Source organism: Struthio camelus, chromosome 2 (genome assembly GCF_040807025.1).
Source record: "Struthio camelus isolate bStrCam1 chromosome 2, bStrCam1.hap1, whole genome shotgun sequence".
Classification (NCBI taxonomy): Eukaryota; Metazoa; Chordata; class Aves; order Struthioniformes; family Struthionidae; genus Struthio; species Struthio camelus.
The window spans coordinates 27590288-27607406 of NC_090943.1; the positions used below are offsets into that span (position 1 = coordinate 27590288).

Genomic DNA, 17119 nt, shown 5'->3' on the forward strand with positions numbered 1-17119 from the left:
CAAATAGACTTCTAACAGTTCTCAAGTTCCCAGTCCTAACAGTTTCCAGAGTGATTTTGATCTCTGCTATTTCCTCTTATTTCTTTATGATTTGTCACATCATTAATATATAATATTGCTTTGCTATTTTTACCTTTACTCCATCTTTTGTCAGCTACATTCATGATTATTACCTCACTACATTTCTGTTATCTCTGTAATTCCTCCTAAATATTCCTCCTAATTCCTCCTAATATCCTTTTATCTTCAAAAATTTTAGTTTGCAGTGATCAGACCGTGGCTGACGAGAACTTGCTATATGGAATGTAAATTTTCTTTTTCACTCTTGAAGATTGAGTGACCTTGTACATCTTTATCAACATACAAACGCTGGTGACATAGCGTTCTAGATATTTAGTCCATAATATTTCTCTTGTGTCTTGTCTCAGGTGTCTTGCCAGAGCATTTTTTCTATTCTACATTCCTGGCATAGAACTCATTAAAATCTGTGTATTTCTGGAGTAAGTCAAGAAAGCTAGTTGAAAACTTTTTAAATATTGGTACCTATATTGGGCTTCACCTGATAAAGCTATGTGATTGTTGTAATAGTGTAATAACACTGCAGATCCTTTGAGTGGCAGATTCATAACGCTCTGAACAGACTTCCACCTCGCTACATTTGGCTATTCCAATTGAGGTCCTGTTATAAGGCACGTTATTAATACAAAAAATTGCCAAAATATGGTGTAAATTGTAGAGTTCATGTTGATTTTATAAAGTGAAGTCCTGCAATGACCAAAGTAGGGTTTACAGACCATTGTGCTACTTCTCAATGCGCTATGGAGCAACACAGTTTCAAAAATGTATTTGTAAGAGTGCACTAATAGGAATCAGTTTTTACAAAGTTAGATCAAAATGATCAAGAATCTAATAAGGTTGTTGTATTTTTTTCATCATTTTTTTTGCTTCCTACATTAGTCTCCCCAAATATTTACTGATGAATTTTGTCTTCATTCTTTTGGGGCCTGCCAATTATAACATAAAAATCAACAGAATTAATTTATCTGTTTTTGACAGCCCTCTAACTACTGTTGTGTGAGCATATAACATACTGCTCCTGCCTAACTTACTATTATTTTGTTGCAAAGAGACATACTTGCCCCAAGAGACTGTTTTCAAGAGAGTCTTGAAGTTTCTCAGCGCATTTTTCTGGCATGACCGCCTCACTTTCACATTCCTATGGAAATTCCATCTCTTTTCAGCAGCCCCCCCCTCCTGCCCCCCATAAAAACAGCCTCTATTAAAAAATTACAAAAGGATCAAGAACCCCAGGTAGCCACTATTAGTGAATTTGTTGTTTTTTTTCCCCTCGATTCAACATTCTCAACTCCTTAAATAGGCGGGCACAGGAAGACTTCCTGCCTTCTGCCGTGGGCCCACAGTAAGAGACATACTCTGGCATTTCCTTACATCTTTGACTACTTAGTCAAAGTGCTTAGCGAACTGTAACTGAGCCTTTTTCCTGGGGACAGGTCTTAGCAACTGGAGCGGAGGCAGCGGGACCTGCTAAGATTCTTAGGAGCAGTAAGCAGGTTGGTATAGATCGTTTCCCCATTATCCGTGGTTTATCACCAGCAGAATTAATCTTTGGAGTGTGACTCATAGCCAAGCTTGTTCAGTTGAGCACTGATGAGCTCACAGCCTGAGGGAAGCTCTGCTGCCATAAACCTGTATTTACATAGTCTTAGTGCTCAGGTTTTTTAAAAGCCGCTGTGCTCCTTTTATTATTTCAGTCTGATATCTTTTGAGCTTTGCTGTGGGTTAGTTTCGTTTTCTCAGCCCGCTGGCTGCTGCCTGATTGTGTTGTATTGTATCAGATTGGACTGGATTTCCCTGAGCTGCATTTATATGGGTCGACTTTGCAACCTTTCCTTTCCTGCGGGAGCATTTTACAGGTCGCTCTTAAAGTGACATTCCCCAGCAGCTTGGGTTGATGGCTGCAGCTGGGTTTGCAGCAGTATCATCCTTCCGCAAATTCTGGCCTCTTCTCTTGCATTGCATGTGCGGTGAGCTGGTCCAGGGTGCTCAGTCCCTCTTTTATATGTCAGCTTAGTCCGGCTCAGGACTGGTCAGCTTTCTGCAAAGTTGCTTGAGCTCCTTACCAGTGGCAGGCAGACCCTGTCACTGCGAGTGGTTTAAGGGGCTGTAAAATTACATATTTGTATGGAGCTGGGCACTTGCAGATTACCAACAGCTACACAAACCAGAACTGAAATTGCTACACAAATCCTCTTCTGTTCTGCAATGTCAGTTGAGGTACGGGATGGCTCAAATAGGTAATTACTAAGTGGGTCTGATGGCTCCTAACTTCCCTTGTTCTTTGCCATTACCTATTGTAAGGGAATTGCCTGCTTAAAAGGCTTGGGCATGCAGGCTTGGGACCCAAAACACTGCTATTGCCTGTTAGCTGCAGATCTCGGAAATACATAGGCCTCTCCCACCCTCAAAATTTCCCTGCTCGTTTATGCCTTTTGTTATATATAACAATGATACATCACAGTCCCTTTATTCATGTTTCTCATGGAAAAATACCTCAGTATATCACGTCCTTGATTTATGGACTGGGGGCAAAGCCAGAGCTTTCTTTTTCTGATTTCCTAAATAGGCAGGGTTGACAATTGGCAGTTTTTGCACCCTTCCTGTGCCAGCAGGAGGATGGGAAGCAGTGACCATCTGTGTGCTCGTACTCAGTAGCATTTCTATGAAGAGGCACGTTGCTGTGTCTGTAGCTTGTGCAAAGCTGGCTGGATTAGCTAGGGGCTTGGTAGCAGGGCTGACAGGTCGCAAGGACCCCTGAGGGGCTAGACCCCAACACATGTCACCCAGGCTACCCCCGAGTTGTGTAGCCAACACTGAACACCAATGTCCGGGGCACTTAGGGAGTCAGAGACTTGGAGAAAGCCGGCCTGGCAGGTATCTGAAGGGATCGATCATGCAGAACTCCTAGAGGCAGGATCCAGTCTATTTATCCTATTGCAATTTGATATTTTTCCTCTCTCTTTCTGCAAAACTCCAGTGAGGCATAGTGTATATATTCCTAGGTAGACTCTTTCCTGTCATCTACCCTACAGCTTCTTTGCTATATACTAGGCAGGTCTTTCTTTTTCCTACTTTTTTTGGAGGTGGAGAAAACGCCATCACTGTCCCTTTTATTAGGACGACTTGTTCTACATCCTAGAAGACTGATTTTATTATCTATCGGTCTCTCCTCTCCCCCCCCCCCCAGCCCCAAGGTAAAATGAGTGCATTTTCTTAGCCTTCCCTATTCAGTCAGGCTTTCTAAACCTTTTTTCTAATTTATGTTGCTTCTCACAGGCTTTCTGTATTTGTTTGTATCTTTCTAACACACTTGAAAGGAATTTCAAATGGAATCCTGCAGAAAACTGCCCTGGCCTTCTATTTAGAATAATGATCTAGAATAACTGAATATATTTGTATATTTTTATATACAACTTGTGGATGGGACAGACTGAAAGGCCTGACAGGCTTAAAGGACTTGGAAAATGCTTGAAAAGCAGGTTTAGAGTTGAATATGGTTTGATAAATGTCAAAATCAGCAAGGTGAAACTGAAGAGAAAAGTGTAGCTCTAAGGAAAACACATGAATGCTTGCAATACAGTTTTGGTCTTCTCTCAGGTGGGGTTATGCTTTTCACTTAAAAATGGGGAAAAAAGATACAGAAGATAATTTTTAGAACTGCAAGAAACATGAAAAATGTGCCATGATGAAAACACTCTCAGTGTTGACACTAAAAAGTACTTTTCTAAATAAGAACATTTGTTTCAGTTGGGGTTTGCTATTTTACTGAGGTGCTCTAGTTCAGAAAGCCTGTCTTGTATTTCTAGATTAAATTGCATTTGAGTTATCAGATCCACTGCGACCTGAAGCTTTGTACTTTGCCCTGGAATGCAGCACACAGTCAGAAGATATGTGTGCATATTATCTTTTTAGGTGGAGCAGGATTTGCATCAACACTCTGGTGTTTGCATTGCCCATGTGAACCGAACTCTGGTGTAAATTTTTACTTGAATGAAGTCCCTCAGTGTTTAATCCTTTATTTGTCTTCTAGACTCATTGTCTATTGTTTATTTACTACAGATGCTAGTAAAGGAATGATCCTTTGCTTCTTTTCTAAAGGTTTTGTAATGATCACAGCAAAACGGGCACTTTCCATCTCAAAGGTGTAGCAGTTTTGCTGCTTACAGTGTGATCCTGTTACATCCATCTGTAGTTGTTGATATCTTTTGCTGCACTTTTGTTGCTGTCTAGAAAAGCAGCCTCCATAGGAAAGGCAGCAGGCAAGCAGGGTTCCTCCTCTGCAGGAGTTAGGCTCCGGAGCCTTGTGAAGAACTACTTCTTCCGCAAGCCTTTCTGTAGAGATTGACATGGACTGTTAAACTGTGGTAAAGATTGGATCCCACACTTTGTCTGATGTTATTGAGATGCATATGAACAACATTCTGCAGCTTTTTGTATATGAATGAAGACTATATATTGAAAAAGACAGCATGACTTACTGTTCAAGAGCATTCTAATACAGTGGCACTAAAAAAAATCTTTCGCATAATGCAAAGATATTCTCAACGCAGCCATCTAGTTGCCTTGAAACTAGCTGTGATAAACCAGAAAGCTGCTGTCAAGATACTAGAAGAGAGGAGTCAGCCCTCAGTTACACGCCGGATTACTTCAAATGTAGAAGCAATCTAGGACATGCTTGATTCCCATTTCTGTCAGAAAAAGTTAAAAGTGTTTGCTAGTTTTGGCTGCCTTCCCTTTCTGTTTCCCTCTGTACCATGTGTAGTTACCTGAAGCTCCTACCATCTACTGTGGGAAACTTGCTGTCTAGCTCCAGGAGAGCTATATGATGCAGGTGCTTCTATAGCAAAGTCTGTTTCTCTGGTGGTGTGGGGACTGATTGCAGATGGAATATACTAACACTGAAGCAAGCCTATAGAAAATGTGTGATTGCATTTTATTTGAGAAACAAAAAAGAACTTAGCTACTTAAAAATATATAAAATATATAAATATATATTATATAAAAAATATAATAATATATATTTTTTACTTGCGATTATAAAGCAATGAGGGCTTTCCTTTTCAAAGTTCAGCCAGCAGTTAAACCTTTCAACAGGTAAAGCACAGCACTACACGGACAGTGCTGCGCGTGCATTTTGCCTTTGTGTGCAGCTGTTGGCTGTTTCTTCAGGGTGGCAGAATCTCCCTGCAGTTAATGGAAGTATTCAGCTTCTTTATGTTAACATGAACTCATCGTGATGTAACTGCCAGTTAGTCTTTTTTGCGGAGAACTGCCTTTGTTCCTTAGGCAGCGATATTAGGAATAGTAGTCTGTTGCTCTAGAAGAAGGGGTTAATGCTTCGAAGGCGGTATGGGCTGTAAGAGCAGAGCGTTCTAACATGAGCAGTGGTGAAAGCCCAGAGTAATGTTCTGCAATGCTCTTCTGCATCCTCTTTAAGGTCTACTGTACCTTAGTAATAATACACAAAGTATTAACATCTTGTGATGACGTCCAAATGCACAGAGCTGCTCTCTCTGCTGTTCCTGTTCCTATACTCTGCTTTCAGTTATGGCTTATTTTCCTTTGATCTCGGGTCCAAAATCTCCCTTCATCAAAGAGAGCATCATCAATGGACAAATGAAATGGCAAAACCCTCCACCAGAATGAATGAGAATGAGATGTGACAGGACTTTTTCTCTTTTTTTTCCTCACCTTTAATGTTTTTAATAGATGCTGAATTCCCATAATCCTCATCTCACATTTGAACAGCCTCACGCATACCCCATGTAGTTTAATGGACAAGCTCTCCATTGGCTTTGGTAGGCAGGTGTTGGGATAGACCTTACAGCAATAAATAAAAGATTAGCAATCTCCTTTGAACATGAGAGCACCTATGAGAAAAGGTCTAAAATCCAGTGTGAAAATATTTTCTTTTTCATCCCCTAAAATTCTCTGGGGTTTGGAAAACTATTTTTCATCACAGTTTTTTATTTTCATAACTATTTGATTTCTGCAGCAAAAGTAGCTAGTTGCACTTTGTAAATTGTGATAGAACAACAAAGAATAAACATAGTTTGAACAGGAATTTGAACTAGTAGCGTGTTTTTGTTTAAGAGCCAGTAAAACACAAGACAAGTGAAGCAAAACTAAATGAGAAGAATATAATACAAGCAGAAAGCAACGTGCCTGTGTTTTTTCTCTAATCTCATGAAAAAGCATACTTTTATTTGCAGAGCTAGTTCTGCTGTCATAGCTAGAAGAATTCTGTAAGCCAAACACTGAGCTCTTCTTCTTTCTATAGCAAAATGCTTTTCCCTTCATTTTGTTTGTTTGTTTCTTTTGTGTCAGTAAATTTTGCTTGTAAGTGGGAAATAGGAACTTGGCTGCAATGACCTGTAGACAATACCATTGACATTTTTACCCGGAGCGGGTAGGAAGGCCCAGAGAGGAAATGAGAGGGCAGTGGTGGAGCCTTGGGGCAGAGCAAGACTGAATGCTCTGTCGCTGGGCTGCAAGTTTTGTGTGACAAGGGCAGGGAAAGGGCTTTTATTTGACCTTCCCCATAGCACCAGGCAGACTTTTGTTCCTTGTTTGTAAACCGAATGATATATGTCCTTTCCAGTCAAAATGCATATCCATAAACAAACCCACAGAACTATTAGAAATCATAAGCTGCATATTTGAAATCATTTTATTAAAATATTGTACAGGTATTTTACAGAAATTTGAGAGTGTTAGGGTGGACTTCAGTTTGTTATAGACATCTCACATTATTGACAGATGGCTTAATTTAAAATGGTTTGCTGATCTATAATGAAAGGACATAAGAGCATAGATTCTGAAATCAAATATTTTGGGAGCCTTGCAACACACTTAGATATGGGCCAAATGTGCCTGAAGGCAGTTTAAAAGAATGAAGAATGGAGCTGATATTGAACTGGTTTATTTTTGTTTGTCAGGCAAGTAGATTGAACAATTTAGTCTACTACCAGTTTTAAACATAGAGGCTCCAGAATTGATGCAACAATTTCGCTATGTCTATAAAATCATTTGCATTTTTTTTGCCCTGTCGCCCTGCAGTGATTTCAAAAGGTGGCAAGATGTAATGGTGATGAGCACTTCAGAAATCTGTAGGATGATTTTAAGGTAATTGAAATATTCCATCCACTCCAGCAAGAAGAGAAAGAGGAAAGAGAGAGAGAAATTCAGAGAGTTTGCACATTGCAAAGGTCTGTCCCAGTCTGAAACGCACAGATGAAGTCAGCTTTGAATGAAAGGTGGAAGCATTTGTGGAGGTGGTCTGCTTGGCTTCCTGATGCTTCAGACAACGTCAGTACTTCAAAGAGCTCTGTACAAACGTTTCTACTTTTCATTCTCTGCCTGACACCTTCATGTCAGAGCGTCATTTCTGAGGGAATGAATCTGGAAACCACATTATCTCTGAGATGCCCTCAGTCCTTCTCTCGAAGCCGGGAAGCACCAGCTATCACTGCAAAGTGCTAAGGGCTCTTTGCCTTAAATGGGAAGGTGAAGCTGTCCTTTTCCCTTCCTTTCAAGATCAAGAGATCAGAATATTTACAGAAAGGAGTATTATTTTTCCTCCTCTTCGAAGAACAGGAAGACTGTTTCGTAAACACAGATTAGGGAGGTACTTTAAATAAGTGGAAATTATTTTTCATAATTTAGAATGCTTTAAACAATCCCATACAGGCTGTCATAAAGCCCAGACATACTATATGCTTTCTCATCACTTGCTACTCACTCAATCCCGCCAGTGAAACACATATCTCAGCCTAATGATCTCCCACACAATTGGCTTTTACTAAAGTATCCATTTTTCTTTAGAGTATTCTAACTCAACTCAAAATTCTCTTTTTCCCTGGTGGAAGCTAACTGAACCTATCTAATAGCTGACTCTGTGGAAATAATACTGCATTTTCTTGAAGGATTCAGATACCTGCCAACAGCACATCCTGGAAGAGCATTTCTATATTTATGAACAGACTTGTAGCATACCGTCTGTTTAAAGAGAGTAAGATTCGTTTCATTTACACTGGAGAATTATGATTTTAAATATATAGATAGCCTAAACATTCTGTAGCTTGCAGAAATTCTCCATATATTACTTGCTCTTTTAGTCAATGAAAAACAGGCTTATGGGCAACAAATAGAAAAGCAGTTTGAATGCAAAGGAAACAGAATTTAATAAAAAATATTTTCAATAATATACATATGTACATTTTTAAATTGTAACTGCCTGACAGATTTGTTTATGAATTGGTAAATTAAAAGTAATGTTACTTTAAACAAGTTAAAATATTGATTTTACTTTAAACCTTAAACGTGTTTTGCAGTCTGACATATTGCATTTATTACTTTTCTCAGCAACGTGGAGAGCACCTCTTGTAAAAATCCCATGCATTTTTTTTGCCATTTTTTAAATAAAACAAGCATGGGAGGCATCTTGGCCCGATTTCTTCAAATTTCTCCCACCCGTCATTATAATAAAAATACAGGCATTATATTGTTTTTTATACCCAAGAGTAGGGGAAAACGGAAGGAATGAAAAAGACACATTTTTCAAGAAAATATTAATTAAACAAAAGCAAAAAAAAAGGACAGGCAGTTGGGAACAAGTGAAGGAAAGGGACTGTCAGACTGCAGATAAATTGTTATTTCCAAAAATGCTGGAATGAGCCTTTGCCATTTGTAGAGATGTTGGCATTTCCTTTCAATACATAATAAAGAAAAAGAAATTAAATCGTGGATTTTCGGATGCTGTGATTTCCTGTTTCTGTGTCTTCATATACATCTAGGAAAAATATCAGATATCGATAACTGTGGTGTGCAATGCTGCATTAAAAGCACTGTAGCAAATACATGAATAAGCAAGAAGTTCTAAAAACAAAAGTAAAAGTTCTTTAGCATGAATCAAAGCTCTGGGAGTATATTTGCAATACACCGATATTTGTATGAATTTTTATTAAACGTAAGATCTCTTGTTTTGAAAAGACACGAATAGCGGCAAGAGAGGTCTGAGCCATAAATAATGTCATCCTGGCTAATATAGCACACCCCATTCCTGTTTTTTTCTCTACAAATATTTCCAGCTGTTCATACACTAGCAACAATACTGCACTTGAGCACCTGTTAATGTGTACTAGCAATGACATCCTGAGTCAGCTTACACAGTACAATAGTACAAATCCAGCGCTGAAATGCCTGGGGAAGGCATGAATCCTCACTGCACCGGAGCATTTGGCAGAACAGAAATTTGTGACGTGGTAGTGCTTGATCTGAGAGAAATAGTATGTATGAGAGGAGAGGGAGATATTATAAATTTATCTTCATTTGAAGCAAAATGATCTTGTAGTTATACACAGTTTCTGCCCTCAGAAGAGTTATGAACTGTCAATGACTATAAAGACTGTTTAAATTTCTTCCTCATTAGCTTTTGCTGCCATTTTCCAATTTCCTTTATATGCGAAAGAAATGTGTGACAGTGTTTGTCACAAGGTTCATATTTAGTTTAAAAAATGTGCAAAGGTTGGGAAAATTTTACTTCAAAGAGTGTGTATAAGAAAGTAGTTGAATATGGTATAGCAATGTAACATCCTATGACTGTTCGGCCCAGAAATGGAACAGAACAATTTTCTCAAAAATTGATTTCATGTTTTCCCTTTGATTTTTGGAGGAGCAGTGGAGGCAACTCTGCAAAAGAATGTCATAAACAGTGAGTAATATCACCATAAGAATGTAAATGTGCAAACCCAGCTATCAGCTCACCTCATTTACTGACTGCAGTTAGATTATGATTCCCTCAGTCCAAACGCAAGAGAGTTAGAGCTTAATTACTTTCTGGCAATATCCTTACCCTTTACTTTTAAGAGCTGGGGTACTCCCTATACTTTTTGTAATCATTTAGGGTATCAGAGGTATATATGCACGTCTGTGTGGGTGGATGAAAATGCTGATAAGAGCATAAAGAAGAGTGTTAGGAAAACCTATTCCCAGGGTGAACTTTAAAACTGATATAGACATATTTCTTAGCCAGAGCGTTAGGCACTGGCCAGTCAGAGAATTTGCCAGTACTGTCAGAGGGATTTCTAATAGCAAGAACCAGATGATCAGCAGACACTGCAGAAGTTAAATTCAAGGAGAGGATTTGAAAGGGTCTCAGACTCTGATTTTAGGCATTAAACTATGCAAAAATTTTTTGACATATTTTTGCTTGTATTTTAATTGTAATAAATTTGTGAAATCACAGCAGTTCCAGTCAGAACCATTAGGAATATGAGCAAAATGACCACTTTACCAGCAAACCTGTTTGCCTCCTACAACGTTTGTTCATTTGTTTCTCACAAAGAGAAATTCATATCTAAAGCAAAGCGCTGGCAACTTCTGTGTCATTTGTCCCAGGAATATCACTGACTCGACATGTGGCTACATCCCACACCTATGGCGTTCATTTCTAAACAATCATTACTTTGCAGTACAGGAGTTTGGAAATACTTTCCCAGCTACATTCCCTGTTTTGTGATGTTTTGCTTTTTCCTTATACTGAATGCAGAAGCGTCCGGCTGCAAGTATAAATACTGACTTAATTGTCCTTATTTATTCATTACAGAGTGTTTCTTCACTACGGGTCAAGAATTGGAAAAATCATGAAAACAGTATTTCTGATCTGACTAGTTTACCCATTACAAAGTTTAGGAGAGCTCATCCTGGTTCTGTTAGTGAAAATGTTGTTTCTACGTTTCTTTGTTTAAATCTGGTTATATGAACAGAGCACTGAAATTGCTGGTTATGCAAATTAGTCTTTTACAACTACAGAAAAAATACGTTTTGTGAAGTGTGAGTGAAATCTGAACTTCCAAAAAGTTCATGATACCTTTACTTTGAACTTACTCGTTTCTTAGTGGCATTGTGTGTCAGTAGGAAAGTTGAGATGGGAGACATATAGGAGGAAGAATAATAAGAAAATGCACCTTATGAATGTTATTTTTTACATCTGGTTTAAAAATCCATGTTTAGGTACAAAATCAGTAACTCCAAGCAGAAGAAAAATATCATTAGGAATCCATTATTAGTTTCCCACTATTCAATTTGCCTTTACAAGCATGCTTGCATGTTTGCATACATAATTTGGACACACAGTTGAAGATACAATGTATGCACAATTTTTAGTAGTAATAAGTACTGCATGCTAATTCAGTCACATAAACATTGTGATTACTTAGCCAATTGATTAGTATATTTGTACAAGTGCATATTTTCCTTTTCAACTATAAAAGAAATAGCACGCATAATACAAACATGGAAAATATGATCTAATAGGGTTGTTACCAGATGAAGTCTTGCGTGCTGTTCTTAGCTTGTAAGAAAGACTGTTGATATTCAGAACAGACTTATGGCAGCTATACTGCAGTCACAACAAGTTTACAAGGTATTCACTTTTTTTTTTTTTTTTTTTGCCAAGAGGTGCCAGGAAGTAGGTGATTTGAATAAAAACATGACTACCAAACACTAACTGTATAAGCAAAACATGTTGCTGTCCATCTGGTATTTAACTCAGCAAAAGTGTTTTCATGGAGTTCCAATCCAGGGTATTGCAGAGTTCTAACTAATGAAACAAGGACTCTTTAGCTCTAAATCATTAGACAAGATCCAACTTAATATCTTGATTACTAAGATAACTAAGCATTGTCTGCTGTTAGCTCACTGATCATTGAATACAACCACTGGTTATTGATTAGCTGAGCAGTTTCAACACTGAGGAAAAAAAACCATCCCTAACTCTACTTGGCACGTGGCTAGCAGGTTTGGATTGAAGATTTAAACTTCTCCGTGGGAAGCGCTGAGGTCTCAGTGCTCATGAAGCTGTAGCCATTCTCTTAAGGAACGTGGGAGTTTTCATCTGAAATCCTGAAGATCTTAGCTTTTTTTTTCATAGTTAGGTAAAACTGGCATGATGAACCAGCTGATTGGAGTCTTGAGGAAAAGTGTAGGAAACCATGGGGGAGCAGATGTGGCTTACATCTTTTTTCTTACTCCCTGGAATCAAACATCAGCTACTAAAATTTAACTTGTTCTGTCGCACCCTTCAGGATCTGTCTTTGAGTTACCATATGAGTTTATACAGGCTTTAACTTACTGTTGGTGGTCTTGTTGCTGCTGCTCAGGAATATGTTGAATAACTTCATAAACTGTACTAAGCATATCCTGGCCTGGGACAAAGTCAGAGCCAGGAACAGATGGACTCGAAACCTAAAAGTAGCAAACAGTATTTCTGCTGTAAGTACAAATGGGAAAAGATTCAACAGAAACAAAACTGATTGATAGAGTAATGTATCATTTTTTAACCTCAGATCCTCTTTTCTCCATCAACGTTTTTTATGTGCAGATTTAACAGTTCATCTCTATTGGTTTACATTTCATTTTGGGGAAAAAGTTTTCATCACATTTACAGTAAGGTGAGCAACAGACTTAAATTCAATTAGGATATTAAAAGATTCAGGATAAAGCTCTTGTATTTAATATAGCAAGTAATTTATATTAATGTACCACAAGACAAGAAAGGAATATTTAATAAAGTGAGAGAGAAGCAGGAGAACAGATAGTGAAAAAGTCGAAAATATTCAGGGGAAGATTTCAGCATAAAACTCCCATTGTGTTGCTCTGGCCAACAGTCTCTACTTCTTGACTCATTAAGGCCCTGATTCTGCAAGATATTTAAAGAAGGATGCGGCTTTGTGATACGCTCAGTCCTAGGGATATCACAGTATACTTAAGGCCATGGTGATTTAGAGCCTGAACTTAATAAACCTCCTACAGCCATGAACATTCACAGAGACAGTCTGGCTCCTCTGTTTTCTAACAGCATTTTGTATTTGGTACTGTAAAATTCCATCTTCTCCATTAACTTTTATTATAGCACTGTAGCGCTATATACATCTTTTTCAGTCACCTAACCCCAGCAGAGAGAAGGGTTTATTAATCTATGGCAGTTTGGGGCTAATAAATACCACGTATTCTGACAGATAATAACAAAATAAGTGTGACAATTGAGGTGACCCTGTGTGATCATGTTTAAGAGCCATCCCTTACCTGTCCATGTGGATGCTCTCCAGATGTACAGCACTGTAATCCCAGAAATTTTCCCTGAAAACACTTAGTTCTTCTTCCTTTTAGTTTCAGTCTGTTGTCCCTAAATTCAGTGGGCATAGTTCTAATTTTTCCTTTGTCATTTTATGTCACACCAGAACAATCATCAACTGCTTACATAGTAATGTTAGCAGAGCCACAACACAGAGGAAGTAGCGTATGTAGCAGGACTTTTCCGGCTAGCAGAATGCCTGGGCTTACTTCTTCCCCCACAATATGGGAAACTAACTGTCAAATATAACTGAGATTTAGTTGGCATATTTTAACAGCCAAAAATGTAAATATCCCCTTGAGACTTTGCTGCACTGTCAAAGATGGAGAGCGTGCTGAGTGAGCAAGAATATTAGAGCCAAGGGGGAAAATGGCATCCCAGTAATTAATTTGCTTGTCTGACATGAGTGATTCGGTGTTAACTATCTAACCAACACTAGCAATGTGCTTTTAGTACAGGATAACTGAACTGAGATTGCTCCCTTCAGAGCTTGGGTAGTTCCCTGCTGCACCATGTTGACACAAGTACTGAATGAGTAACATAATTAAGGAAGAGTAAATATTGGGTAAACAATAGTGATGAATATGGTGCCATATAAATATCTGTAAAGAGTAACAAGAGCAAACTGCCAAAAGGATTCTAGTACAGATATCAAGTACTATTTAAGGAATAAAAAAGAAACTATCAGTTTATGGTATAAAATCACATACCCTAGAACCACCAGCAAGATCAGGAATAGCAACAAATTCATATATTCCAAAGTCATCTGAGGCACTTTCGTGTCCTAAAGTTAAAACAAATGAAACATTAAATGTAGCAATGTGTAATATGAATCCGGAAAAGACAGCTTAAATATGGAAGGGCAGATTCATCTGGCCTAATTTTTAAAACTTTTTTTTTTAATCTGTTTTAAACCATTCCGCTGCCAAGATCCTAAACTGTCTCTGTCTTGGAACAACGCAGGGCAGCTGCACAGCCAGTTTGCATAGACTAAGCAAAGAGCAGCACAGCCTCTCACTAACTTCATTAACAGTTTCGGTGGAGCCGCTGGGACTCTCTTTGTTGGAGAACTAAGCATGCAGCTAACCAAGGCCCGTTCCACGACCATGAGACTCAACTACTTTCATTCCGCATAGACGAGAGACCTAGTCCATAAGCTCAGGGTATGTCTGCACAGTAGTGTGGGGCGGTACCACCTGAGTCTTTTATAATGCTGAGATAAAAAAGGGATCATGTTACAGGTGTCACAGCATTAAATCAGTCAACAAATTGTACCTGGGACTTCAGATACAATCTGTGGTTTGGGTAGGGGTCTCTTTCTCTACCCTAATTAACTTGCCACTGTCCAGGAGATCTGAGACTCTTGGTAGTCTCTTGGGACTTTGTTCCACAGTGCAGCCTGCAGCATTAATGACAGCACTGGGATTCTCTCCTCTTGTTACACTTGGTGGTGTGAAGGACCCTGTATGCTAAAGTAAATTTTTCTTACCTTCCTAAGCTCCATAAACTTCCTTATCTTTTCATATGTACTAGCTATGATGCACTCTGATGCTTTTTCAGGGAAGGGATGGGAAGAAAAATGCTGCCCCTGTGCAGGATGGCCTGTCTCCAGCCTCTCCTTCCCAGGATTATGAAGGGAAAGGAAGCAGTGACAGTGACAAAAGCATACTGAGACCAGATGACTCAGAGAAGGGTAGCACAGAATGAGGCAGAGACTAAAGTACATATAGTGCGGTGTCATATTATCATTTCATAATTTTGGCATTGCTCGGTGCCGGAACATTTAGAAGTGTGGTATATATCCCATGGTATATTGTCTTTCACTGCTACTCCATAATAGTAATTTATTTCATCTTGGTCAGAACAGTGGGAATACAGGCAAATAGGTTTTTAACTTGCATTAACAGCCTGAGTTCAAGCCAACAGGCTATGTACATAGTTCTGTGAACTCCAGATATGAGCTACACCCATGCTGACCTGTCATCATTTTAGTTTTATCTTAAGTCAGCTAACACAGGGGTTTACAACATGAGGTCAGAACACACTTCCCTTCCTTTCCTTCTTTCTTTTTGTATCCAGAGATGCTCATTTTTGCAGAAATGGAATTTGACCTTATGCTCACACTTCTTTCATTCACATTACCTGCAAATGTCTGTGCCTTTCTGTAATCAGTCTCTGGCCTAGAAAACATAAACGAGATTTTCAGATTGATGTCACTGGCTAAGGAAAGAAAATTAATATGAAAAAATGCAATTCTCTTGGTGTAAAGGACTTCAAGACCTACAAATGATTTATTTTCATACCTGTTCTGCAGCTTCTGTTGTATCACTAAAAAGAAGAGATAAAGAAAAATCATCCTTTTTGTTCTAATGTTCCAAAAGAATAGCTGGAGTGTGCTTATCCTTTACATACCTTTATATGGCTGATATCTTTTCCATAAGAATAGAAAGGCCATAACTAGGATCAAAAGTAATGAAATTCCAGTTATTACTGCAAGAGATGACAAAGATTTTCCTTTCTGGGCCAGCTTCTCCAATCCTGTGTTAAAGAAGATGAGTACTGTATTTAGCCTCCTGCTCTGTATAACGTGCTACCCTGACACAGAAAAATGCATTTTGAAATTCATTTGAAGCTATAGTAAAACCGTATGTATACATACACACACACACACACACACACACACACACACACACACAAAATATATACTATACTATACTATACTATATATACTATATGAAAAATCTATATCAAATTTTGGTTATTTTGAATTGGTAATGATTTTCCCTACAAAACACTTAAATTGGAAAAAATAACGATATATGTTTCAGAAATCAGTCCAAAACGGATTGGTACCTGAAGCTAAATGAAGGTCACTAAACATAATCCGAGAACTACTAAACTTAATCTTACAGCATCAGAAAAAGTAGATGAATATTCTAATCTTAAGCATAGCAACTTTATTCTACCAAGAAAGTAGGTGACAAAGCCTATAATTACTCAGGAAATGAACAGTAGAATTGGGATTAGAGACCAGATCTCCTTGATCCTGTTACTGTGGATTAACTACAAATCCTTTCCTGTGTAAGTTATCATTACAGTATATGGAGTTCCATTGTGCCAGTCTTCTTGCGATCAAGAGACATGTCAAGTAAATCATGAGGTGTAACAAATTTTTCTTCTTCTAATGTTACAACTAATTAATCAAAGCAAAAATAGTTGGCTAGTTGTGTTCTCTCATTGTGTTTGTGTCAGAGTGTGTTAGGAAATAGAAGGCTGTCATGCTTTCAAAGCACTATATTTGCAAGCCAAGGTTAGAATCTGACAGCTGCTAAAACTGGCTTTCGAAAATGTAGTAAATGACATCCTGTCTCTTACTGAAGTCCTGTAGGAGCAGAGGAGTCAGGGTTTCTCTCATGTTATAGTTTCCCGAATTGTCAATAACGCTCCCCTTGTAGCAGTGTGAGACTTACTCCTGAACCAGGGACAGAACAGTTTAGAAGAGGATTAAAAACTCAAAGGTGCAAGTAGCATATTTTAGACCAGATTCTGTCTAGGCTCTGCATAAATAACATATGCCAAAATAATCTAATTGAGTTCCTCAGTCTCTATAGATTAGCTGCCATCCCATTTGGGGCCTTTTCTGCATAAGCCTTAGGTGCCTAAATGGGGCAGCAAGTCCCGCACGGTCCCTTAAATGAATGCTTCTAAAGGCAGTCAGAAGGCATTCACTCTCAGGTGAATACCAGTATTATCCAGACAAACCTCCAGCCCTGCCTTTGGCATTGACATTATCATTTGGGATGTCTGTAGCAGGCTTGTGATTGGGGATGTAAACAACAGTCTATTATATAAGATTATACGAAAAGGCAAACTGTTTTGGTCATAACATGGTATATGAAAAAAGCT

The 17119-nt window shown here is 38.5% G+C and overlaps 1 protein-coding gene across 1 annotated transcript in view; it reads right to left on the bottom strand.

The window, feature by feature from the left end:
* Nucleotides 1-6731: 6731 nt before the first annotated feature.
* The window catches only part of HEPACAM2 (HEPACAM family member 2), a 28723-nt gene continuing 18335 nt past the window's right edge, over nt 6732-17119 (bottom strand). Inside the window, exons 5-10 of the mRNA XM_009674264.2 lie at nt 15626-15751; nt 15517-15541; nt 15356-15393; nt 13924-13997; nt 12212-12324; nt 6732-8869 (exon numbers count right to left, since the gene is read on the bottom strand). Coding sequence (XP_009672559.2) covers nt 8860-8869; nt 12212-12324; nt 13924-13997; nt 15356-15393; nt 15517-15541; nt 15626-15751 — 386 coding nt within the window. The 3' untranslated portion in view covers nt 6732-8859. The remainder of the gene's footprint in view (nt 8870-12211; nt 12325-13923; nt 13998-15355; nt 15394-15516; nt 15542-15625; nt 15752-17119) is intronic.